The 26472-nt window shown below is 49.1% G+C and overlaps 2 protein-coding genes across 2 annotated transcripts; both read left to right on the top strand.

The window, feature by feature from the left end:
* The first annotated feature begins 808 nt into the window (after positions 1–808).
* Positions 809–16635, top strand: GOLT1A (golgi transport 1A). Its single transcript, XM_003822969.6, has 5 exons — positions 809–948; positions 11813–11904; positions 12993–13171; positions 15540–15603; positions 16302–16635. The coding sequence occupies exons 1-5, from the start codon at positions 924–926 to the stop codon at positions 16338–16340; spliced, it is 399 nt and encodes a 132-aa protein (XP_003823017.1). The 5' UTR covers positions 809–923; the 3' UTR covers positions 16341–16635.
* Positions 16636–16766: 131 nt separating this feature from the next.
* Positions 16767–25298, top strand: KISS1 (KiSS-1 metastasis suppressor). Its single transcript, XM_057301589.2, has 3 exons — positions 16767–18422; positions 22533–22673; positions 24653–25298. Exons 2-3 carry the CDS (start codon positions 22571–22573, stop codon positions 24964–24966), a joined length of 417 nt encoding a protein of 138 aa, XP_057157572.1. The 5' UTR covers positions 16767–18422; positions 22533–22570; the 3' UTR covers positions 24967–25298.
* Positions 25299–26472: the final 1174 nt, after the last annotated feature.

Genomic DNA, 26472 nt, shown 5'->3' on the forward strand with positions numbered 1-26472 from the left:
ATGTAGATTAGTCATATCATCTTTGAAATTCATTTCTTCATTTCTGGACACAGAAGACATTGCAAAGTGGATGTTGGCTCTCCTGGCGTCAATGCCACGTCAGAACCACTGCTCTGCGATGGGAAAAAAGGATGTTAGGAACTAACTGCCTCTCTTTTTGCAGGCCCAAAGGACGAATCCATGTCTACACAGCTGTTGGGTAGACTAGAACCAGGCCCCCTAAATTGTCCAGTCCTGCCCCAACCCCAAATTCAGGGCTTTGTCTTCCATAGCTCAACATCACAGTCAGTCCAAAGCTTGGACGCCGCTTGGGGAAAGGAGGTCGAAGACCTTCATGTCTAACTTCCCCCATGGCGCTTTTGCCATTGATTTAACCCGATCTGGCTCTGCCATTAGGTCAACAACAGGCTTTGTGCTCAGTCGCTCATCGCCTCCCAGCGCTAGCATGTGCAATAGCAGAGAGCAAAAAGCTTGACTTTCAAGATGAATTTAGTACATTCCCAAAGGGATGCGCAGATGCCAACTCTTCCCACACTATCAAACCAAGCAAGAAACTTGAGCACCCCCTAGATTCCAATGCTTCCACATACAATCTAAGTTTCGCGGAGCAGACGAGAGCCGCAGAACACCGCGCGGTGCGAGGAAAGGGTCAGGTGGGCGGTGCCTTCCCCGGGCAGGCGCGGCAGGTGGAGGGGCGGGGCATTGCCCTACCGGAAAACGGGAGGAGGGAGCCGGCGAGTAGAAGCACCTGCGTGGTGTGCGGGGGTGGAGCGGGGGCTGGAGGGAGAGTTAATGATTTGCCACAGGCTCATTTCGCAACTTAACCAAGGGTCAGCTTCCCGTGACCATGTGCCAGCTGCGTCCTCTGGGCCACGCTCCACTTGCCCGCTTCCACCCGGAAGGCCCCCCAGGCTGAGTGCGGCATGATCTCCATCACCGAATGGCAGAGTAAGTGAGATGAGCGGGGCTGCAATGGGCTATCCAGGCCAGGCTCCCTGCCGGCTGGCTCTCTCTCCCAGCTGGGCTCTCTGTCACTACAAGCGTGACCTCTGGAGCCAGGGGCTGGGAGATGCTGTGCTGGCACCCTGGGGCAGCAGGCAGGGTGGGGTGTGGCTCCCTACCCTCCAGCGGGTGGGAGTTGCTCAGGGCCCACAGGTAGCTAGAGGCTGGTGCCCAGGGGGCCTGGCAGGTTTCCCATTCACACTGACCCCTTTCCCATCCCGGGTTCTTAGAACTGGGTTGCCACAAAGGTGGACTCAGGAGGCCTCTGCCCATTCAGACATCTTTCCCCACACCATCAAGGTCTCCTGTGGCCCTGGGGGCTTCTTATAAAAAACTAAACTCCACTCCCCTGACCAAACCACCATACCCTCACTCCTAAACATCCTTCCCCTTCTTTTGGGGGAAGAGGTAGGGAGGAGGTCTTGGAACAAGTCTGGGGCCATGGGAAGAACCGTGGCTCTGTGGGCTTCATTTGGGTGAGTTACTTAAAGCCTCTGAGCCTTGGTTTTTCATCTGAGAATTGGTGACAACATTCTTTTGTTCACTCAACAGATTTGTCTCTGCTGTGTGCCAAGCACTGTGTTGGATATAGAGTGTCCAACATTAAATGAAACTGACTCCCTGCTTACATTCTAGAGAGGGGAGACAGGTAATTAACAGAAAGAAGTATATAGTATATCACAAGATGGTAAGTCCTCCAGATGAAAATAAAACAAGAGGAGGCTATGGAGTTCGAGGTAGGAGGGGTCGCTATTTTATATAGAGTGGTCAGGGAAGCCTCACTGAGAAGGTGAGCCTTTACTCAGATCTTTTTTCAGAGATCTATAGGAAGTGAGGAAGCAAAGCCACGCAGCTCTCTGGAGGGGAAATGTTCAGGAAGCAGGGACAGGCAGTGCAAAGGCCCTGAGGCATTAGCATACTTGGTGTGTTTGAAGAACAACAAGGAGATGGGTATACCTGGAGCAAAGTGAGGTGAGGGGAGAATCATAGGAGTTTAGGTCAGGGATGTCACTGAGGGGTCAGGACACTGGAGACTTATAGACTATGGTAATGACCTTGGTTTTGTGCTATGGTGTGATACGTTCTATTTCTATGTTTAAAAGATCATTCTGGGTGCTGGGTTGAGAATAGACTGTGGAGGTATGAAGGCAGCAGCAGGGAAGCCAGTTCTTTTTTTTTTTTTTTTTTTTTTTTTTTGAGACAGAGTCTCACTCTGTCGCTCAGGTTGGAGTACAGTGGCATGATCTCTGCTCACTGCAACCTCCACCTCCTGGGTTCAAGCGATTCTCCTGCGTCAGCCTCCTAAGTAGCTGGGGTTACGGGCACCCACCACCACACCTGGCTAATTTTTGTATTTTTAGTAGAGATGGGGTTTCTCCACGTTTACCAGGTTGGTCTCGAACTCCTGACTTCTCAAGTGATCCACCCGCCTGAGCCTCCCAAAGTGCTGGGATTACAGGCATGAGCCACCGCGCCCAGCCAGGGAAGCCAGTCCTGAGTGTGTGAAGGTGGAGGAGACCAAGGTGTTAGCAGGAGATTAGTGGGGCGTGGTCCATGCTGGATCTGCCTTGAGGAAAGTGCTGAGGATTTGCTGACGGTTTGGACATAGGGTGTGAGAGAAAGAGGAGTCAAGAATGCCTTGTATATTTTTTATCCTGTGCAATGGGAAGGGTTGAGTGGGGGGAAGCAGGAATTGGGCTTTAGATGTGTTGAGTTTGTTTGTGCTGTTAGACATCCGGGTGAGATGTCAGGTAGGTAGTTGGGTATGTGAGTCTGGAGTTCCAGGTAGAGGCCTGGGCTGGAGACAGAAATGTGGGAATAATCTGCATATACATGGTTTTTAGGACTATGAGCATCCATGAGATCACCGAGGGCAGGCACAGTTTCTTACCTCCCCGCTATTGACATTTTGGGGCAGGATAATTCTTTGTTGCGGGGGCCTGTCCTGTACATTATAGGATATTAGCAGCATCCCTGGCCTCTATCCACTACATGCCAGTAGCACCCCCACTCCAAGTTGTGACAATAAAAAATGTCTTCAAACATTGCCAGATGTCCCCTGGGAAACAAATTTCCATCCCGCACCCCGCCTCCCCACCCACAATCCCCTCAGCCCAGTTGAGAATCATGGACCTGGCGAATAAAAATATAGAGAGAGGTGGGTGGGGTCCTCAACCCAGTGGCATGCTGACACTTTGTTAAACCAATTAGCCTGCAAGTAATATACTCTTACCAAATATGATAAGCAAGTCCTGTGAGAGAGAGAAATGAGGGATTTAGGTCAGGGAACAGAGTGGACCAGCTTTCCCTGAGCAACTGACATTTCAGCTGAGACCTGAATGATGAGGATGCATTGTCAAGTAACAAGTGAGAGGCAGGGTGTTGCAGACCGGGAAACTGCATGTACGAAGGCCCTGAGTCAAGAGGGCTCACATGGAAGCCATGGAGAACAGTGTGGTTGGAGCATGGCAGGCAATAGGGACAGTGGCAGGAGATGAGGTGGACAGGCAGGCCTGGGCCCCACCAGGCAGGGCCTGTGAGCTGTGGTGTGGATGAGAAGGCTCTGCTGCAGTCTAATCTCAGTGGGCAGCCGTGAAGGAGTCTAGGCAGTATGCTAACATGATCAGGTTGTATGTTTTGCAAGACCTTTGAGCGCCGTGTGGAGAAGGACTGGGAGGGTGCAGGAATAAAGCAGGAGGTCAAATGGGGGCTGCTGCATACGTCCAGGAAAGAGATGATCGTGGCCGGGAATTAGGTGTTAAGAATGGAGAGAAATGGACAGCTTTCAACATGTATCTTGGAAGAAGAAAAGAAAACTTATCTGTGGATTTCATGGGGGAGGGGTGGGCTTCTGCGTTAAGTGGTGGGGTGGGCGGTGGTGACATGTTTACTCATTTGAGGACAACCAAGGGAGGCACAAGTTGAAGGAGGGAAGATAAATAGACCAGTTTGGGATTCAAGATTAGCCCAGTTCAAGATGGCTGAGAGAAAACCAGGCAGATATGCCAAGTAAGCAGCTAGATATGAGTTTCAAAGCCCAAAGAGAGGCATGGACTAGAAAGAGAGACATCAGTGTCATCAGCATACAAGGGATGTTTAAAGACATGAGAGGCTGGGTGTGGTGGCTCATGCCTGTAATCTCAGCACTTTGGGAGGATCGCTTGAGGCCAGGAGTTCAAGACCAGCCTGAGCACATTGCAAAACCCCTGTCTCAACAACAAAAAAATTTAAACCAATTTAAAAAAATTAGCTGGGCATGGTGGCCAAGTGCCTGTAGTCCCAGCTACTCAGGAGACTGAGGTAGAAGGATCCCTTGAGCCCAGGAGTTCAAGGCTGCAGTGAGCTATGATTGTGCCATTGCACTCCAGCCTAGGCAACAGAGCGAGATCCCAGCTTTAAGATAAAATTAAAAACAAAAATAAACACATGGGAATACATGTGGAAATGGAATGAGAAGAGAAGTGAGCTTGGGCACAAGCCCTGTGCAATTCAAATCCCAAGAAGAAGAGAGAGAGAAGTAGGAGCTGGCAGAGGAGACAGAGAAAGGGCAGTTAGAGCAGTAGGAAGAAAATCAAGAACGTGTTGTGCACAAACCAAGAGAAAGGCTGTTTCAACACAGGAGTGGTCAGTTCTAACAGATGATGGTTCACACCTGCCCATTGGATCTGGTAACATGGAGGTCATTAATGGCCAAGGCAAGAGCATTGCCTGCGGAAGTGGACTGGACTGGGTTGGTTAAAGGCACTTTTTATTTTTTGTTTTGTTTTGTTTTTGTTTTTTGAGATGGAGTTTCACTCTTGTTGCCCAGGCTAGAGTGCAATGGCATGATCTTGGCTCACTGCAACCTCTGCCTCCCGGGTTCAAGCGATTCTCCTGCCTCAGCCTCCCAAGTAGCTGGGGTTACAAGTGCCCGCCACCTCACCGGCTAATTTTTTTGTATTTTTAGTAGAGACGGGGTTTCATCATGTTGGCCAGGCTGGTCTCGAACTCCTGACCTCAGGTGATGATCCACCCACCTCGGCGCCCCAAAGTGTTGGGATTATAGGTGTAAACCACCGTGCCTGCCCAAAAGGCACTGTTTGGAGCTCAAGACTAAGTTCAAATCCTGCTTCTGCCAGCTGCTGTGTATCCCCAGGCAAGTGACTTAACCTCTGTGTTTCAGTTTTGTTTGTGAAATGGTGCTAATAGTAGTACCTATGTCACAGGTAGTTATGAAAATTAAATGTGTTAATATACTTAAAGCATATATGTGCTTAGACTGTGCCTGGCCCAGTATGTTCATTACACTATCAGTCACTATTGCTAATTTTAAAAAGTGAATGAGGCTCTTTCTCTCCTTATTTCCCTCCTTCCTCTTCCTGAACAATTCAGTCTTAAAGCCGTTAGGTTTAACACAGAGAAGGGGGTGCCCAGAGTGGGGTGTTAGAACCCCAGCAGGGTGAGAAGGGTGTTCACACTAGGGGTGGCCTGGTACAAAGTATCATAGGCAAAGCATCCCCTGCAGGGTCAGGGATGGGGTGGTGAGGGGCCTGGCAGATACTGCCTTAAGAATAAAGAAACATTATCAGCTATGGGGCAAATTGACATCTTGCACCACCTACCAGGATGCAGTGAGAAAAATACAGCATCACATCTTGTGCTATTTCTGCCTAAGATGCATAACCCGAATCTAGTCGTGAGGAAACATCCGACAAACCCAAATGGAGGGATGGCTACAGAATAAGTGGCCTGAATCTTCAAAAGTGTCAAGGTCATGCCAAAGAAAGACCAAGGAGCTGTTCCAGACAGAAGAGTTTAAAGAGACATGATCATTAAATACCACACAGAATGATGAACTGGATTATTTTGCTATAAATGATGCTACTGGAGTAACTGATGAAACTTAAATGGAGTCTGAGGGTTGGAGGATAGTCACATATCAATGTTAGTGTCCCAATTTTGATGGCTGTATGTTGGCTGTCTAGGAGAATTTTTTGTTTGCTTGTTTATTTCAATAGGTTTTTGGGGAACAGGTGGTTGGTTACATGAATAAGTTCTTTAGTGTGATTTCTGAGATTTTGGTGCACCCATCACCCGAGCAGTGTACACTGTACCCAATGTGTAGTCTTGTATCCTTCAGCCCCCTCCTACCCTTTCCCATGAGTCCCCAAAGTCTGTTGTATCATTCTTATGCCTTTGCATCCTCATTGCTTAGCTCCCACTTGTGAGTGAAAACATATGATGTTTGCTTTTCCATTCCGGAGTCACTTCACTTAGAATAATGATCTCCAATTCCATCCATCCAGGTTGCTGCGAATGCCATTATTTCATTCCTTTTTGTGACTGAGTAGTAGTTCATGATATATATATACACACACACATATGTATACATATATACACACATATGTATACATATATACATATATGTATACATGTGTGTATGTGTATAGATACACATGTATACATATATGTATACATGTGTGTATGTGTATAGATACACACATATATACATACATGTGTATATATGTATACATATATATGTATGTGTGTGTATATATATACACATCACAATTTATTTATACACTCGTTGACTAATGGGCATTTGGGCTGGTTTCATATTTTTGCAATTCCAAACTGTGCTGCTAGAAACAGGCATGTGCAAGTATGTTTTCCGTATAATGATTTATTTTCCTCCGGGGAGATACCCAGTAGTGGGATTGCTGGATGAAATGGTAGTTCTACTTTTAGTTCTTTAAGGAATCTCCACACTGTTTTCCATAGTGGTTATTCTAGTTTACATTCCCACCAGCAGTGTAGAAGTGTTCCCTGTTCACCACATCCACGCCAACATTTATTTTTGTTTGTTTGTTTTTTGATTATGGCCATTCTTGCAGGAGTAAGGTGGTATCACATTGTGGTTTTGATTTGCACTTCCCTGATCATTAGTGATGTTGGGCATTTTTTCATGTTTGTTGGCTGTTTGTATATCTTCTTTTGAGAATTGTCTATTCATGTCCTTAGTGTCCAGGAGTTTTAAAAACCACACCAGAGCATTCAGGGGTGATGAGGTATGAGGTGGCAACTACTTTCAAATGGTTCAAGAAAAATATTCTTTGTACTGTACTTGCAAGTTTCCTGTACATGTGTGATTGCTTTAAGAAAAGGAAAAGGAGGAAAAAAGACGATGATGTTCTGAGACTCACTGCGTGCCTGAGGCCAGAAGGACTCATCTGCCTGCTCCATGAGATATTGTTTTCTTGGAGCTGTAGCTGATTTCTGGAGCAAGAAAGACATTGAACCTGGCTTTTCTTAAAGTGAGCCACAAACTGGGGAGTCAGGGAAGCCTGGCTTGTCTGTATCAGGTGGCCGTGGGCTCTTCTTGGCAGCAACTCGGGAGTTGCAGAGCAAGGAGCTAAACAAGGGCACCAGTGCAGCCATCAGTGTACCTTGCCAGGGAGATCTAAAGCTGGTTTCTGAGGTCTGGGGAGGTCTCCACTTCTAGGTGGTGCCTGGGGAGCCAGGCCTCCCTGAAGTTACCTTGGCCTTCCAGCTTTTTTCGGCTGGGTATAGGCGTGACAGCCCTGGCCGCCTCCAGCAGAGGGCGCGCTGCCCAATCTGTCTGGATCACGGGGACCGTGCCGGGCAGGCATGCCTGTCACTCCTGGGGGCATCTGTATGACATCCCCACCCCTCCGCTCTTTCTGCCATGGTTGCTGCCTGAAAAAGAACTTTAGGAGCAACCTCTGGCTGGATAACTTGACTAAAATAGCTAAGCTACTCCAGAAGCAAGAGGCAAAGGCGGGTCTGAAGCTTGTGTGTGAGAAACAGAGTTTCTGACCCTTTTCTGTGGGGTTTCGTGTCCCACTGAGCACTGAGAGCCCTAAGTGTGGCCCATAAAGAAGGCTGCCCCCATCACAGGAGAGTCCTGGAATTGCATCTGCCCTTAAAGAAGAGTGTAGAACAGGTGGAGGAGGGATAACTATGCCAGCCAGCAAATCACTGCTGCAGAAGAAGAAGGAATAAACAGGAGAATGGACATCATGTGTGAATGTGAGAAACTTACGCTGTTTCTACAAAATGAGTATGAGGCTGTTCTTAAGTGTGTGCAGGATGAACATATAGAAAGTTCAACAAAACGAAGTGAAAACCCCGTAAAATGTGCACATCGTGTTTCCACACAAATACACCTACTGAGGGGGAGGAAAGGGTGTATAGTCAGAGCTGAAATCAATGACAGATGTTTTTATGGCAGGCATAAGCCAACAACAGATATTTTATAACAAGCATAAAAACCTAAAACACTTTTATCATTTGGGTTAAAGAAAGATGACTGTGGTCTTCCTCCACAATATTCTGACCTACACGAAATTATCTTGGTAATTCAGGTAGATGTAACTCTAGATTCTCAATGTGTTGTCTCTGAGGATGGAAATGTTGGCAAAACACAACCTTCATCATGACCCACGGGGGTGATATTCTGCTGAGCTGTCCCAGCTTCTAAGAGATTTAATTCAGGCCAGCAGGAGGAGGTAGAAGTAGGAAACAAGCCCAAATAGATCACGAGGCTTGTCAGGAACACAAGGAATCAGCTTTTAGTAGAAAATGGATTCTGGGCAGCTGGGTGATATGTTGAGAGAAATTATGTTACACTGGGTCCCAACAAAATCCAGCTTCTGCCAAAAGTGAGATCCAGTAAGACTGGCATGATACCAGACTATGAGTTGAGCAAGGTTTCAGTCTATAATTTGAATGCTAGATCTTATCACTGTATTTTTCTTTTTTCTTTTTTTTTGAGATGGAGTTTTGCTCTTGTTACCCAGGCTGGAGTGCAGTGGCATAATCTCGGCTCACTGCAACCTCCACCTCCCGGGTTCAAGCAACTCTCCTGCCTCAGCCTCCCACGTAGCTGGGACTAGAGACGCATGCCACCATGCCCAGCTAATTTTTGTATTTTTAGTAGAGACGGGGTTTCACCATGTTGGCCAGGCTGGCCTTGAACTCCTGACTTCAAGTGATCCACCCACATCAGCCTCCCAAAGTGCTGGGATTACAGGTGTGAGCCATTGAGCACCTGGCTTCATTGCTGTATTTTTGATGGTTCTTTTAAAGAAGCTCTTTGACCTTTTTTCTGTATTGGAATTGATCCTAATCCTCTTAAAATCTGCATAGCAACAGATGATGGATTAACTACCCAGAAGATGATTATGTTGTTTCATTTTCTTTCAGTTGTAAATAAAACTCAGCCAGTAAATCTAGTCTTGATAATTTTGTTTTTGTTTTTACAATTCTGCCTCTAAACACCAGAATAATTTTTCCCCTCACTTTTAACAACTATCTGCAAAAGCATAATAATAATACCAATTTCATAGAGGTTATGAGAACTGATTCTAACAAGTCCAGTAAAATTTTTGACGAGGGCATCAAGACCATGAAATGGGGAAAGAACAGTCTTTCTAACAGATAGTGCTGGGAAAACTGGATATCCACATGCAAAAGATGCAGGTGGATCCTTACCTTATACTATCTGCAAAAAGTAACTCAAAGCAGATCAAAGCCCTAAAAATAAGAGCTAAAACTATAAAACTCTTAGAATAAAACATAGGGGAAAGCATTACAGCACTGGATTTGATAATGATTTCTAGGTTATGACATGAAAAGCACAGACAACAAAAGAAAAAAAAGACATCAATCAGACTACATCAAAATTTAAAACTTCACTGCATCAAAGGACACAGTCAACAGACTGAAAGGTAACCTACAGAGTGGGAGGAAATATTTGCAAATCATACACTACATAGTTAATATCCAAAATATATAAAGAACTCCTACAACTCAACAACAAAAAGAACAACCTGTTTAAAAAATAGGCAAAGGACTTAACTAGACAATTCTCCAAAGAAGATATACACACAGCTAACAAGCACATGAAAAGATCATTAATCATTAATCATTAGGGAAATGTAAGTCAAAACCACAATGTATACTACCTTATACCCATTAGCATGGCTGCTATCAAAACAAAACAAAACAGATAAAGTATTGGCAAGATGTGGAGAAATTAGAACTCTTGTGTACTGTTGCTGGGAATGTTAAATGGTGCAGTCACAATGGAAAACAAAATGGCAATTCCTCAAAGAATTAAAAATAGAATTACCATGTGATCCAGTATAATTCCGTTAATTCCACTTTGTGGGGTATATAGCTGAAAGGATCGGAAGCAGTGTCTTGAAGAGATATTTTCTTACGCTCATATTTATGGTAACACTATTTACAATAGGTAAGAGATGGATGGAAGCCACCCAGATGTCCATCAACAGATGAATGGATCAACAAAATGCAGGGTACAGATAGCAATGGACTATTATTCTGTTTTAAAAAGGAAGAAAATTCAGACACATGCTACAACATGAAGGAACCTTGAGAACGTTATGATAAGTGAAATAAGACAGTCACAAAAAGACAAATATTGTATGATTCCACTTATAGGAGGTTCCCAGAGTAGTCAAAAATTCATAGAGAAAGTAAAATGGTGGTTGTTGGAGGCTGGTGGGAGGGGAATGGGGAGCTACTGTTTAATGGGTGTAGAGTTTCAGCTTTGCAAGATGAAGAATTCAGGAGATGCGCTTAATACCACTGAACTGTACATTTTTAAATGGTTAGATGGTAAGTCTCATTTTATGTGCACGTTGCCACAATTTAAAACTTAAAAAGGTAACAATTTAAAAACAAAGCAACAGAATGAATTTTTATTTATTGACTATCATAGTGGCAAAGATAAGTAAAATGAACAATTCTGGGTGCTGGAGAGGGTTAAGGAAAAAAGGAACTATATATCCGGTTATTGTACAACTCGTCTTGAGGGGAGCGATCTGAAATATGTTTATCAAAATGTCAAAAATGTAGCCCTTGACCAAACGAGGGGGCCTTCATGTCCTGCACTTCTAGGCTATGCTTGCTGGCTCTGAATGAACTCCTGCAGCTTCAAAGAATGCCCTGAGACACTTACAAACCTTGGGAATGGGGGCTTACTGTCAAACCTTGGGAATGGGGGCTCATTGTCAGTGTGGGTCCAACCTCAGCAGAACTGCCCAAAGCCACTGGGCTGAAATGAGAGTTGGCCAAAGAGTGTGTGGGGGGCCCGCAAGGTGCCTGCTGCAGGAGGGAGGGAGGACAATGGGAGCAGGTGCAGGCTTGGGTCTTGGATATAGGTCCCAGCTGGGAAGAGGAATGCATTCCTAACTGATGACTTCTGTTTTCTCAATCCAGTGGGAAATGTCACCACCTGAGAGTGGAGACAGGGCAATTCTGAGGAGGAAGGAGACAGTGTGGAGAGTTGCTCAGGCGGGCCAGCCTCTTGAGTAAGGACCAGGAGAGCTGGGTGGTTCTGAGGCTCTTTGGAGCTGGTGGTCCTGAGTTTTCAGTGGCTCCCTTCTGCGCAGTGTGGGCTGGGCTCCAGTGGTTCTCAGTTGCACAAGGCAGGAGCAGAGGCAGCAGATGCTATGTTCAGCCCTGATACTGATGTGGATAATGTGGCTTTTGAGGACAAGAGGAGGCTGAGAGTATACAGTGGTCAGGGCAGCACCAGCTTCCACACAGGGCTGCAGTGAGGACAGAAGTGACAGCACAGTTCCCAGGTGCCAGACAAAGCTTCATGCCATCCTACCTTCCCCTTCCCATCCCACCATCCCCTGAGAGCATGAAAGCTGAGATTCCTGGATGGAAGTGGAGTCACCCCCATAGAGGGCACCTGTCCTGTGGCAATGGGGGAAGTTTCAGGGTCCCCACCTGCTCCCCAAAGCCCTTTCCTCCACCACCTCCTTGCCCATTGCAGAGATTGGTGTGGGGATCACCGGTTTCGGCATCTTCTTCATCCTCTTTGGAACAGTTCTGTACTTTGATTCCGTGCTCCTGGCCTTTGGAAACGTGAGTCTCCCAGCCCTGTGTCCCCACTCCCCTGCCCCAACCTTTCTGAAGTCTCTATTGCCAGGATAGTCCTGGCAATAAAGACTTACAGTTTATTTAAGTCTTTAAATAAATCCCTTAAGTAAATCCCAAGTTTATTCAGATCATGCCTATCCAGGGGTCAGACATCATCAAGCCTGGGCAGAGGAGGGCACAGGAAATGGACGCAGAGCCCGCTGGCACCAAGAATCTGAGGACCTGGATTCTCACACCGAGCTCTGGGCGAGACCCTGGGGGTTCTAAGAGGACTCAGACACTGTCCCTGCCATCTGAATCCCACTCTAGGGCTAGAGATATAACATGACATACATGGCTGGGAGGAAGGCAGGGGCCATGGTAAACACATTTAGTATGAAACAAGGGGCTTAGTGGAAAGAGGGCACACTGAATTGGAGAATGGTGGAGAGGAATTTGGAAAGGAAATGGGTGTGGAGGTGAATAAAGCACTTCCAGGGGGATTGGAACAGCAGGAGAAAAGGTGTGGGGAAGGAGCGGGGAAGCATGGGATATGCTGGAAGAAAACCAGAGAGTTCAATTTGATGAGAGCCTGGGCACTCTTAAGGGATTCATTAGGAGCCAAGCTGAAGACATTGATAGGGCATCCAGGGGAGGGACTGGAGGGTTATTCTATAGGCAGTGAGTGGAGCCTCTGAAGGTTCTGTGTGACTTTCAGTATGGCTGCCTAACCTACTTAGGCCTCAGTCTTCACTTCTTTGGAATAAAAATCCCTCCCGATTCCATCTTCCCCAGATGGTATGGTGAGAAACCAAGTCCCATATGAAAAATGCTTGGGCTCCAGGGAATTGGGTAGGCAACTAGAAACCGTCAAAGGTTTCTCATCCATCCCCCTGCCTCTGTGCAGTCCTGTTCCCAGCCAGCAAGACTTATCAAGGCTCTGGGATTCTGCCACACTGCTGGATGGCCCTCGCTCAGATGGTCTTGAAGAGTTAGCACATCCTGTCCCAGCCCACCGCCTGGCTCCAGGCCTAAGTCCCCCACTCCTCAGGGGGCTGGTGGGTTTGCTTCATGCTCCCCTCCCTCCCCTACAGCTGCTGTTCCTGACGGGCCTGTCCCTCATCATTGGCCTGAGGAAGACCTTTTGGTTCTTCTTCCAACGGCACAAACTCAAGGGAACCAGCTTCTTCCTGGGGGGTGTGGTTATCGTGCTCCTACGCTGGCCCCTCCTCGGCATGTTCCTGGAAACCTACGGATTCTTCAGCCTCTTTAAGTGAGTGCAAATCCCTATAACCCTGGACAGACCCACCAAAGTGTCTGAGTGGCTGAGATCACCCCAGCAGGGAGTGCAGAAGCTGGGACTTTATCCTGCAAGAGATGAGAACCATGGACACCTTGGAAAGGCCCCCTAAAGTAGGCTGAAGGGTACTTTGGAGGGATTAGCCCATCCATCAACAAATACTGATAGAGTGCCGACTGTGTTCCCAGCACTGTGCCCCCAGCACTGTGCCTGTGAGCAGGGAAGAGACACGAGGCCTACCCTCAAATCTCAGTGATCCAGCCGGAGAGGAAGGGCAGTGAGCTAACATGTTCCAGGCACACTCATGATCATCATCTTATTTTATCACAACAACCCACTATAGGATTATCCTCTACTTCATAGATAAGGAAACCAACACTCAGAGAAGTTGCCCCCGGCCCAAAGTCTCAAACTAGTATGTGAAAAAGGTCGCCCTTAACCCAGGGAGCTCTGGCTCCTGACCCCTGTGTCATCCCCTGGCCAGGCCTGTGTCAGCCCTGGGCCTGGGAAAAGGCAGGGTGGAACTCAGCCATGATGTGTGGCCACTGTCAGGCCTGTAGGCACTTAGAGGGGAGCCCAGGGTAGTGTCATAGAGGAAGCAGGACTTGAGAGAAGCCTTGAGGGATGGGTAGGGTCTAAGAGAAGACTGGAGGGTACTGAAGGAAAAGGAAGGAAGGAGTCTCAGAGAAAGTGGGGGTGGGAAGGAAGACTTCATATGTCTACACGGTAGTGTAGAGAGAATAGGGGTGGGATTGGGACAATGGACCCTGGAAGAATGATGGCTTCTGCAATCATGGAAAGGTGTGGGGCTCAGGAATCCCCAGGTTCTCACAGGAGCCCCCGTTTGCTGAAGGCAACCCTGAAACCCCCTGATTAGCCTGAATGGCCTAGGCCTCAGAGACTTTGGGAAGTGTGGCTTTAAATTTTCTCATGCATACCTGCCATCTATTTATTCCATATTCAAATATGTCATTTTATGGCTAGGCGCAGTGGCTCACACCTATAATCCCAGCACTTTGGGAGGCCGAGGCAGGCGGATCACTTGAGGTCAGGAGTTCGAGAACAGACTAGCCAACATAGTGAAACCCTGTTTCTACTAAAAATACAAAAAAAAATTAGCCGGGCTTGGTGGCAAGTGCCTGTAATCCCAGCTACTCGGGAGGCTGAGACACAAGAATTGCTTAAACGCAGGGGGTGAAGGTTGCAGTGAGACAAGATCACACCACTGCCTCCAGCCTGGGTGACAGACCGAGACTCTCTCTCAAAAAAAAAAACAAAAACATATATATATATATATATATACATATATGTCATTTTCAAACAGTCGCTTATTCAAATTGTCAAATATATAATAAGCACCTACTGCATGCCAAATACAGGGCCAGGTGTGAGGATGTGGCACTGAATGAGGAGAAAGTTCCTAAGGAATTTACAATTTAGTAGGGAAGACCCATAAATAAATTCTGACAACAGTTAGCATTTATGGAGGGCTTAGAAAGTGGAGTGGGACAGCAGCAAATTCAATAGTTCAAACTGAAAGTCAGCCTTGACAAAGACACTGTGCAGTAACACAGGAGGCAAACAAATTACAGCTCTCAGGGACCTCAGAGTGCAGTGAAACCTTGGAAAATTGAGGCCCATGGTAAGGAAGTGGCTCAGCCAGAATCCATATTTCAAATCTCCCTTCCCATCCGCCACACACCGGGATCCCTTCCCATGCCAGCCTTGTCACCTCCAAGCCCTGTGAGGGGTCACGCATGTGTCTGCAGTCAGGCCTTGGCAGGGTATCTTTGATGAGAGCAGGGTTGCCAAAGGCAGGGGTGGCTGTGTGCCTGGGGGAGCCAGGGCACCAGGGAGTGTAACGGTGAGCATGGCTTCCAACAGCCCCCGACGCCCAGGGCCCAGGACACCCGGGGCAGGTGGATCTCAGGAAGAGAAGAAAGCTTTAGGCCAGAAGAGTCATAATCATGACAGTAACAATAATAAAAATAAGCACTTCCTGAGCATTTCTTTGTACATGGCCTTATGATGTAGATACTGTTATTGTTAGCCACATTTTATGGCTGGAAATTGAGATTCAGAGAAGTTAAGGAATTTGCCCGAGTGTATATGGTGCCAGTAAGTGGTAGAGCCAAGATGTGAACCCAAGGAGTGTGACCCTGGGGCCTTCATTCTTAATCATGTCACTCGACTGTCTCTCGGAACACAGGAGTGCAGAATCAAGCCTGTCCCTGGTGTGTGGAAGCCAGAGCTTGAACCTTTCAGTGGACCTCAGCCTCCTGCCCTCTATCCTCCCTTCCTGGGCCATCACTGACTCCTCCCTTCTCCCCTCTGCTCCTAGGGGCTTTTTCCCGGTCGCCTTCGGCTTCCTGGGCAATGTCTGCAACATCCCCTTCCTGGGTGCGGTAAGCAGATGATGCCTGCAGCCCTGCGGGCGTACCCTGGGGAGTGAGGGGGAGCACACGGAGGGGAGCTGGTAAAACTGCTGCCCCAGGGGCAGTGGCCTCTCCCCTGTCTCCCCTCAGACCCCCTAGCCCAGGTTTGGTGCTTTAGGCTCCTCTTCCCCCCGCACCTTCTCCATTTGACAAGAGCCCATGAGGAGAGGGGATCCAAACGCAGTTGTAGCTGAGTGTGGCTGTAGAGGCAGGTAGCTATGAATAGCTTCCTGTTTACAGCCAAAGAAATGAAGACACAGAGACTCTAGGTGACTCAGCCAGGACATGCCTGAGATTTCTGGGGATCTGGCTAAGTGCGGGCCCCAGGCATGGAGAGAATGTATGACAGCCGATGACAGCAGGAAAAGCTGTCCTGCAGGTGGCAGATTTTGTCCTCTCCTGGGGATAGGCACAGCCACTGGTATCCAGCCCCTGCCCCTCCTTATCCCTTTCTCTGAAGCACCTGGCAGAATGTGAGCTCTCTGAGGAGCCCAGGGAGACCCTACAGCCAGCACCCCACCACAACCGCCAGCTGGACACAGCCCCTACAGCCCCTCTCGTATCTGCGCCTGGCACAGCTCCTGGCTCTCAAGGCCAGCTCTGTAATAACTAGATATTGCATCTGCTCTCTACCCTTTGTCTGGAGTAATGATTCTTGGCTCCCACAGCTGTTCCGGAGACTTCAAGGCACTAGCTCGATGGTCTGAACAACAGAGATGAGCTCCTTGAACTTGGATCATTGGTTGAGGGGGCTAGAGGGAGAATGGGAACCACCCCCTCAGTCCCCTGCACTGACTCACTCCCTGACATATCCGGACCTCCCCAAGTCCAGAAGGAAGGAATGGAGCTGAGCAACTGACGTCAAATCCCCAAGTCGACTCAAGAGGCTGCCAGGAAGCAGAGATGCAGACCCCAAGGAGACTGGGCTGGGGCTGGCATCACACCCTCACTCTATATTTATGGGAGGAAAAGTGAAGATTAAATTCCCAAGTTGTGCGTGTGTCTAAGGCTCAGAGTTGGCGTCTTTGGCCGGGCGCGGTGGCTCACACCTATAATCCCAGCACTTTGGGAGGCTGAGGTGGGCAGATCACCTGAGGTCAGAACTTCGAGACCAGCCTGGTCAACATGGTGAAACCCCGTCTCTACTAAAAATACAAAAATTAGCCGGGCGTGGTGGCAGGTGCCTGTAGTTCCAGCTACTCAAAAGGCTGAGGCAGGAGGATCGCTTGAACCCAGGAGGCGGAGGTTGCAGTGAGCTGAGATCGCACCACTGGATTCCAGCCTGGGTGACAAAGCCAGACTCCATCTCAAAAAAAAAAAAGTTAGCGTCTTCAGCTCATTAAGACCACCTCCTGCTTCAGGACAGGCCAACGTACACATCATCCCCACAGCGAAGTTTTGGTCTATGAGGGTCAGTGCTGTCCTCATAGGCTATCATTTCTGTCCTGGTGTTTAACAGCCCTAATGGGTGTGATAATAATATGTTTGCAATCCCCTGTTAACAGTAAGCATCAGACAAGTGAGGGGTGCTAACCTGCAGACTGCCGGCATGCTCCTCCAGCATTAGGGGACGACCAGGTTGAGCTTGTGCTGGGAGAGCGTCCTGTCTGAGGGTAGAGACATAGCCCCTGCCTTCAGAGACTCCCAGCCTGATAGAAGAAACAGTCTCTGCCCTGGAGAGCCCCTTGTCCAAGGGTATAGAGAGTTATTGCAGGCTCAAGAAAGAGACAAAAGTCACTTGCGATGCATGCAGTTAGCAAATATCTATTGAGGGCCCTCTCTGTATGTGCCCAGCAATGGAGTGGGTGCCAAGGGTACAGGGGGAAGGGGGCCTGTCCCTGTCCTCAAAGTGCTGTACCTGAGCAGTCACAAAATAGTATGGTGGTGGGTGCCACGAGACAAGAAGGTGGGGCCCCCAAGCAGGCTGTCTGGATGTGCTGCCACCTGGAAGTCCCCTCTCTGCACCCCTGGCACTTCCCAGGTGCATCCACCTCCTGCAGCTCCCATTTCGTCCTCCTTGCTCATAGCTGGTTGCTTACCTAAGGTCTCTGACCAGTCCATAGCCTATTCACCTCAAAACCCTGCGCTGAGGAAGCGCTCAGTGACCGAGGAAAGAAGGGAAGCAGGAAGGAAGGAAAAAGGAGAGAATCTCTGCCACCACCACCCTGTGCCAGTCACAGGGCCCAGTCTAGGAGCCGCCTGGAGACCCACGCTGACCTGGCTTTCCCCTCAGAGCTGGGAGCATGGGATGTGAGGAGCCCCTGGGTCAGCCTGTGCCCTTCTCCTCCCCTCTTCCTGTCGTTTTCTACGTCTAATTCAGACTAGGTGTGTCTGTGGCTCTTCGGAGAGGAAACAAGACATTTCACACTGACACTTCTCCCCACCCTCCTCAGATAGCCCATTTCCACGTTGTTTGGGGGCAGGATGGGTCCTCTGGGTGGGAAGAGGGTGTGGAGGATGGAAAGAGCCGGTAAGAAGGAGAAAGTCCCGCCTCGGAGGGCTCGGGTGGGGCAGGAGGAGAGGCTGCCTCCAGTCACAGAGCCCGGAGGCAGAGGCCTCCCAAGGTGCCGTGCTCTTCAGGAGGGTCTGAGGAGGAGGGAGGGGCGGCAGAGTGGGCCTGTGCTTGGAGACGTCACCCCGGGCTTTATAAAAGGGATGTGATCAGGGAGCTGGGGAGAACTCTGAGACCGGGAGCCCAGCTGCCCACCCTCTGGACATTCACCCAGCCAGGTGGTCTCGTCACCTCAGAGGCTCCGCCAGACTCCCGCCCAAGCCAGGACTGAGGCAAGGTAGGCACACTGCAGCGTCCACCCCTGGGAAGGGGGTCTGCCCTGACCTGGGGATGCTCTGGAGGGGAGCAGGGAATCCGTTCTAAGACGGACAGATGCATCCAGGCAGGCAAAGGCAGGGGAGGGAGACACTGATCTTTCCTGTTTACCAGCCTGGCCAGATTATCCTGGGATGCCTGGGCGAATACACTGAGTCGCACTTTATTTGTGAAGCTAACACTCTGGGGATCCCGAGGGCTCTCTCTTGCTGTGGAAGGAATACATGCAATAAATAAATGCTGTGGCTGGAATTAGAGACCACAGACACGCTTGGATGGACGTGGGGAACCCCTCGGGGCTCTCGAGAGCAATGGGGCTCCTCTGAGCAGCTCCCCCCAAATTACAGATGGCAAATACAAGCCTAACCAAGGGCATCTACCTACCCACTAAGAACTAGGGGCCACTTCACTCCAAAAGCTTTCCAACCATGCCTGGAATTTCTGTCACTCACTGGATACAAACCCCCCAGGGTGGAGGGAACCACAAAAATTGTCTACAGCAGGTCGGCCACTCATGGCCCCTTTCCATATAATTCATTTCTACCATATATGTTAAGTGCCCCAATGGGCTGGGCAGTGGAATCTCTGTGTGTGTGTGTGTGTGTGTGTGTGAGATATGTGTGTATGGGTGTATGTGTGTATATGTGTGTGATGTGTGTGTGCGTGTGTGGTGTATGTGGTGTATGTGTGTGTATGATGTACGTGTATGGGTGTATGTGTGTATATGTGTGTGGCGTGTGTGTGCATGTGTGGTGTGTAGTGTATGTGTACGGGTGTATGGGTATATATCTTTGTGGTGTGTGTGTGCATGTGTGGTATGTGTGGTGTATGTGTGTGTATGATGTGTATGTATGGATGTATGTGTGTATGATGTGTGTGTATGGGTGTATGTGTGTATATATGTGTGTGGTATGTGCGTGTGTGGTGTGTGTATGACGTGTGTGTATAGGTGTATGTGTGTATATGTGTGTGGTGTCTATGCGTGTGTGGTGTGTGTGGCATATGTGTATGTGTGTGTATGGGTGTATGCGTGTATATGTGTGTGGTGTGTGTGATGTGTGTGGTGTATGTGTGTGGTATGTGTGGTTTGTGTGTGTATGATGTGTGTGCATGGGTGTATGTGTGTATATGTGTGTGGTGTGCGTGTGTGGTGTGTGTGGTGTATGTGTGTGTGTATGATGTGTGTGTATGGGTGTATGCGTATATGTGTGTGGTGTGTGTGGTGTATGTGTGTGGTGTGTGTGTGTATGATGTGTGTGTATGGGTGTATGTGTGTATATGTGTGTGGTGTGCATGTGTGGTGTGTGTGGTGTGTGTGTATGATGTGTGTGTATGGGTGTATGCATATATATGTGTGTGGTGTATGTGTGCATGTGTGGTGTGTGTGGTGTATGTGTGTGGTGTGTGTGTGTATGATGTGTGTGTATGGGTGTATGCGTGTATATGTGTGTGGTGTGCATGTGTGGTGTGTGTGGTGTGTGTGTATGATGTGTGTGTATGGGTGTATGCATATATATGTGTGTGGTGTATGTGTGCATGTGTGGTGTGTGTGGTGTATGTGTGTGGTGTATGTGTGTGTATGATGTGTGTGTATGGGTGTATGTGTGTATATGTGTGTGGTGTGCATGTGTGGTGTGTGTGGTGTGTGTGTGTGATGTGTGTGTATGGGTGTGTGCGTATATATGTGTGTGGTGTGTATGATGTGTGTGTATGGGTGTGTGCATATATATGTGTGTGGTGTGTGTGTGTATGATGTGTGTGTATGGGTGTGTGCGTATATATGTGTGTGGTGTGTGTGTGCATGTGTGGTGTGTGTGGTGTATGTGTGTGGTGTGGGGGGTGTGTGTGTGTGTGCTGGGGTCAGGCAGAGTTGTCCCATGGCGCACATGGTAAGTGCCATCCACAGTGGGAAGGAGGCACTCGGGGGGAAAGGGGAGTCGGAAGAAAGAGTACCACCCTCCAACCACACAAGCCCACTGCCCTCCTTCCTGGCCCACCACCCTGCTTCCGCACAGAGAACCGGAAATGTACATCTACCCACATTCGTGTCTGGCTCAGACCCCTCCAGGATGAAGCCCCTGCAGGGCCCCTTGCCCCAGCCTTGTCACTCGCTTTCTCTCCATGCAAAGCTCCATCCTCTTGTCTAGCTAGAGGGCCTGAAGTTCCCTTTGCACCCAGCCCCTGCCCCTGCTCCAGCGCCTTAGCACCGTCCTGGGAGCACTTTCTGTAAACCTTTCAGCGATTCATGCTCAGAAACAGCTCAAGTGCCACCCCCTGCCAAAAATCTGCCTGGTCCCCCTAGGTTGGGTTCCCCTGGACTCCCATATCCCCTTGTGGATTCACATGCATCCAGTATGTCATTTACAGTGTTATTTTGAAATGATCTGCTGATGAGTTAATTTCTCATGCTAGACTTGAGATCCTGGGGGCAGCAACTCTGTCTTAGCACACCTGTGCACCCCTAGCACCCAGCACAGCACCAGCACCTAGTCGGTGCTCTAGGAGTGATTTCCAAATCAACCCAGACCCTGTGCCTCCACGGTCTGAAATGCTTTTACACTATTCTCTCCAATGGATTAATCCTACCTCTACTCCATGCCCCAGCCCTGGGCCTTAAGGTAAATGCAGAAAGCTGTGGTCTGGGTTTCAACTTGTCACAGTATCAAAGTCTGCAAGGATAAGGAAACTTCTGAGCAGGCGGCTGGTGGCCAATCTGATCCAGGGTTCTTATTTTATAGATGGACCAATGAGGTCTGGAGATGGGGGTGACTTGCTCACATTTCACAGGGAATGAAAGCAGAGCTGGGGCAAGATTCAAGTACTCCTCATTCCATTTCAGGGTTCTTACTCTTTACTCCATGCCTGAGTCCTGCAGGGAACTGGGTGAGGAATGGGGGGTGGGGGTGTGGGTGCAAGAGCAGAGAGATGCATGGGCCTGAGCCACCATTAGGAGCTGATGGGCACAAAAGGTTCTCACCCCCCAGTCCCCCTTCCCCAGGGAGAGCGGCTCCAGGCTGTGGGTCAGGCCAGGACAATCTTTTTGCTCAGCTGGCATTGCTCCTGCCTCCCCAGCCTTTTGTCTTTAATCATGTTTGTTGGACAGTCTCAAAGTGTCTGGTGACTTTTTCAAAAAGAAATTAGATTTGGGAGCCGGAAGAGGTAGGGTGGGGTATGTGGGGTGTCGGTGGGGCAGAGCAAGGCAGGGTGATGGGAAATGGTGTGAGGATCAGGGCACACGGCTCCCATCTCAGCAGCCAAAATGATGAGGCCAATTCAATTCATAGCCTCTTAGAGTCCACAAAGAATAGACTATGGAGATAACTGACCTGATAAATCAAGGAAAGGTTTTTCTTTTCCATGAATGATAGGCAATAAAACAATTTAATGACCGTCTTCAAGGCTGTGAAGGGCTATGAGAGAGAGCAAGATGATTGCCTCTTTCTTTCTTTTTCCTTATAAAAGAAAAAGAAATAACTTTCTCTTATAGCAGGAGAGAACACGGTCAGACTCAAGCGTATGGATAGGGAGAGTGGAACACAGAAAGTTGTGGATTTGTGCAGAACCCACCATGGAAGGAAGAAGTGCCTGTTGCCAGGCTCCAGAGAGAATATTGGAACCTCAAAGTTCCCCACTCAGTGCCCTGAAGTCCTTGCCCTACTTCACCCCTCCCCAGTCACTCCTATATTTGGCATCTCACCCCACCTTTCTCAAACATTCCTCTCAAGCAACCCTGAGATTCAGAATCCTGGCCATTCTCTGACCCAAGCAGTCCTGCCCCTTCCACCAAATTGGGTCTTTCCTTTTTTCCTAACTTTACTGTCCTCACCTCCTCCAGGAAGCCCTCCCTGATGACCCTCACCTAGCATGAATTCAGCTTTAACTACACTGTGTAAAGAGTCTCAATCCCATTTCACTGATATATTTGTTTAGACTCATCCCTCTACCAGGAGCCTCCAAAGGCAAGAACTTGCCCCTCTCTTGGAGGACTGTCCCTTTTGCACTGGGCTCTGCCCTCAGCACCCAGCCCAGATCCTGTGCCTGACCTAGTCTTTGTTCCCTCTCTCTGTCTCAGCCTCAAGGCACTTCTAGGACCTGCCTCTTCTCACCAAGATGAACTCACTGGTTTCTTGGCAGCTACTGCTTTTCCTCTGTGCCACCCACTTTGGGGAGCCATTAGAAGAGGTGGCCTCTGTGGGGAATTCTAGACCCACAGGTATGTATCCTCTGGGGAAAGGAGTGGGAGGGAGCAAGTGGGTTGTTGCAAAATGAGCTTTCCCGTATTTTCCATCTAGTCGACTGGTGTGAGTTTAACATTGCATTTGGTGGAAATCTAAGACTGGCACACATGCAACTCATTGAGGGGGTCCTGTTAACCCTGCAAGTGACGGATGCCTTGCCTCTGTGATGGCCTCAGTCCGCCCACCTAGGTTCCAGGGCTTGTTAACCCTTGAGCTCTTTCATGGTTTCCTCACACTGTGTTCTCTGCTCTACGTCAGCAACCTCTCTGTGCCGATGTTGAGAAGGAACTTCATATGCAGCCTTGCTTTATCGGTGACCTCAGATTCTTTGTGGAGAATTTGAAAAAAAAAAAAAAAAACCCTAAACGAAAGGACAGATATTTGATACCTATTAACCTTTTGGAGACAATGAACTGTCTCCAGTTCATTGGGGAACTGATAAGCTGGAAAATTTGAGACCCACAGAGGTAAAGAGATTTCCCCAGAGTCGCTCAAACACTGTGGAAACCCAGCAGGTGTCAGAGCTCCCCAGGAGTGTGTCTGGTGAGTGGCACAAGCTAGAACAATACTAGTCCCCAAGTCAGGAGCTGTGGCTTGGCACACTTCCTGGTGTCAGCTTTCTGGGCAAACTAGAACCCATGACTTAGCTTCTCTGGACCTGAGTTCCCCCAGCTATAAAACTTGGGGCATGCCCTCTACACATTTGATGTCATCGTATATGCCCATAAGACCTTCCAGAGCACAGAGGACACGGCCCCGGGTGTCGTTTGCCAAGCGTGTCTTCTGTCCTGGGATCAGGCGTTTTTCTGGGCAAGGGAGGCTACCCCAGAAAATAACCCCACACTGCCCAGGGACATAGGGTTGTTGGCTCTTTTTGGCAAAAGGCTTTAGGTGAGGTCACCAACAGCAGCCTGAACAGTGATTTACTACTGGTCTAGCGTGTGCAACTGGGGAGGAAGCCATCCTCCTCCTACCTCAGCCAGGCCCTGGGCAAGGGCTGAGGGACCTCGCAGGCGACTGCCATTAACTCTGGACCAGGTCCACACTCCTCTTTTCCAGACTGTGCCAGGGCACGGAGGAGCAGGGCTCAAAGCCAACTGCCGCCCCAGCACATCTATTCACACCCATTCACACACCAGGCCTCATTTCCACTAATCTCTTGCCGCAATGGGCTGGGGTTATTGTCCACACAGAGCTAGTTGCCCTATTTTACAGCCAAAAAGTACAGTGAACTTAATGAGCCTTGCGTGTGAAGTGACTTCCAAATTAGCCTTGTTAATCCTCAGAATGAAGGAGAGAAGTTATACCCAGGATGGAGGAAGAGAGCCAGTTAAGGTGACCTAGATAATTTTTGTTTCTCATTGAGTCCTTATGTAGCTTATTGGGCGGGATTGGGGGGTGGGTGGTCACAATTCTTATCAAAGACGAGGGTTGGAACACAGGTGTGTGGGGCCACAATGTCTTAGCTCCACTTTCTCGATTTCTGTTACTACACGTTTTTAGCTTTTATGTATTTAACAGGCATTTATTGAGGCCCCACTATGAGCAAGCCACTGTTTCAAGCACTATGAGAGATACAGAGATGAATTAACATGGCCCCACTGCCCAGGCTGCTCACAGCCAGGAAGGGGCCCAGAGCTGGGTGTTCAGCAAATACTTTGGTTTTCTTTATTTCCATGCCCTACCCTGTTTGTTTCCTAAAAGGAAGTAACGTAATATGAGAGTTATTTAAGATAATTCTGGCAAACATTCTAAATCAAAGCTATGTTGGAAGAGGGAGGCGCCTAGGGCCTAATCATCCCAGCTAAGATGATCGTGCTGGTTCGCATGGCACTGAGCTCCGAGCTTCCAAAAGGTCAAGGAAGGAAAAGAAGGATAGGATGGGATGACAGGAGGTGTTGCAAAGCCATCTTTCCCGGACCCCGGCCTCATCTTTCTGTGCCCTCTGTCCTAGGCCAGCAGCTAGAATCCCTGGGCCTCCTGGCCCCCGGGGAGCAGAGCCTGCTGTGCACCGAGAGGAAGCCAGCTGCTACTGCCAGGCTGAGCCGTCGGGGGACCTCGCTGTCCCCGCCCCCCGAGAGCTCCGGGAGCCCCCAGCAGCCGGGCCTGTCCGCCCCGCACAGCCGCCAGATCCCCGCACCCCAGGGCGCGGTGCTGGTGCAGCGGGAGAAGGACCTGCCGAACTACAACTGGAACTCCTTCGGCCTGCGCTTCGGCAAGCGGGAGGCGGCACCTGGGAACCACGGCAGAAGCGCTGGGCGGGGCTGAGGGCGCAGGTGCGGGGCAGTGAACTTCAGACCCTAAAGGAGTCAGAGCATGCGGGGCGGCGGGGGGGACGTAGGGCTAAGGGAGGGGGCGCTGGAGCTTCCAACCCGAGGCAATAAAAGAAATGTTGCATAACTCACTGACGTGTGGTCTGTGGCTCATTTTTGCAAGCAGCTCTGATGAGGCTGTTCCCCTTCCATCCTCATTGGATGGTTAGCTGATTTCAAGAGGCCTCTGGTGTCATTAAGGTCAGTGCTTCTCACACTAGATGTAATGAAGGAACAGGCGGTTAGTTCTCCAATCCATTGCAGATTGGTACTTAAAAAAAATTAAAATGGATCACTGAAAATCTGAAAAATTTAAAAACAACAAAAGAGAAGACCAAACTGTATGCTGCTGGAATGTTTCAGCGATATCAGATTTCTATAAAAATTTCTGGAGATGTCCTCAGAATGCCCAGACTTATCTCCCTGAGGATGGGTAACATTTTGCAGAGGGTCATGGCTCACTGCCCACACTTTGAGTAGTACTGGGGGATAAGGGTGGCATGGGGGAGATGGACTGATTAAGTACCTTTCCCTTTCCCACGGAAGTTGGGCAGCTTGATCTGGAAGATGATGCCAATCACTGCCCTGTCCATTGAGGCTTAAATATCATCCGAGCCCCACAGTCAGACCTCTGCTGGGGTCTGGGATGCAAAGGGCATCAACGGTGGATCAGCCTGTCACTCTTCCCCCTCCCTCCAGGGAGCCAGGTTGGGTCTTTACACATATTGCTTTTCTTCATCCTCATAACTACCCAGGGTGATGGGAATGCATTAGCCCCATCTTTACAGGTAGAACCCTAAAGTCAAGAAGGATAAACCACTCGCTCCAGACGCATCGGCAATGAGCTCCAAGCCTAATAGGTCTCCTGATACCAGAGCCTGTCTTCCCCACTGACCTGTCATGCCTCTCTGCCATGGCAGGGTTTCCATCTGAGTCAGCCAGGTGCAGATCAAGAAAGGGTAGCCTGCCTCATGGGGACTTACTTTGGGGTGCAATAGCTGGGGAGTAGAAATTGTGGTAGGAAGAAGTAGAGCTCGTCAGTGGGAAAACCCCAGGAAATCCACCCTCCTGCCGACAAGAAAACGCAGCACTACTTAACAGCCTCGGGGTACCCCTATACTGCACAGTCTAGGATGAAAATGTTCTTTCCCAGAGGGATCGTAGGACCCATCTCCATACAGTGAAGTGACATGGTGTTCCACCCACTATGGAAACCAGGACTCACAGGATGGAGGCAGAGCTGTGTTGCTATGGCAATGAGATAGGCTGTCATGGGAACATGACAACATGCTCCCCCATCTCTACCCTTGAAACAGCTCTCCAGGATCTCTCAAATTATCGATACTGCTGTGAGCTCACATCATCACGCATCATGACAGCATGATGTTGATATTTAGAAAGGCTTTTTATTCCTAAACACTCTGGGGTGTGTCTCTGTACCTCTAGGAGGGCAATCATCAAC

Source organism: Pan paniscus, chromosome 1 (assembly GCF_029289425.2).
Source record: "Pan paniscus chromosome 1, NHGRI_mPanPan1-v2.0_pri, whole genome shotgun sequence".
NCBI classification, from domain to species: Eukaryota; Metazoa; Chordata; class Mammalia; order Primates; family Hominidae; genus Pan; species Pan paniscus.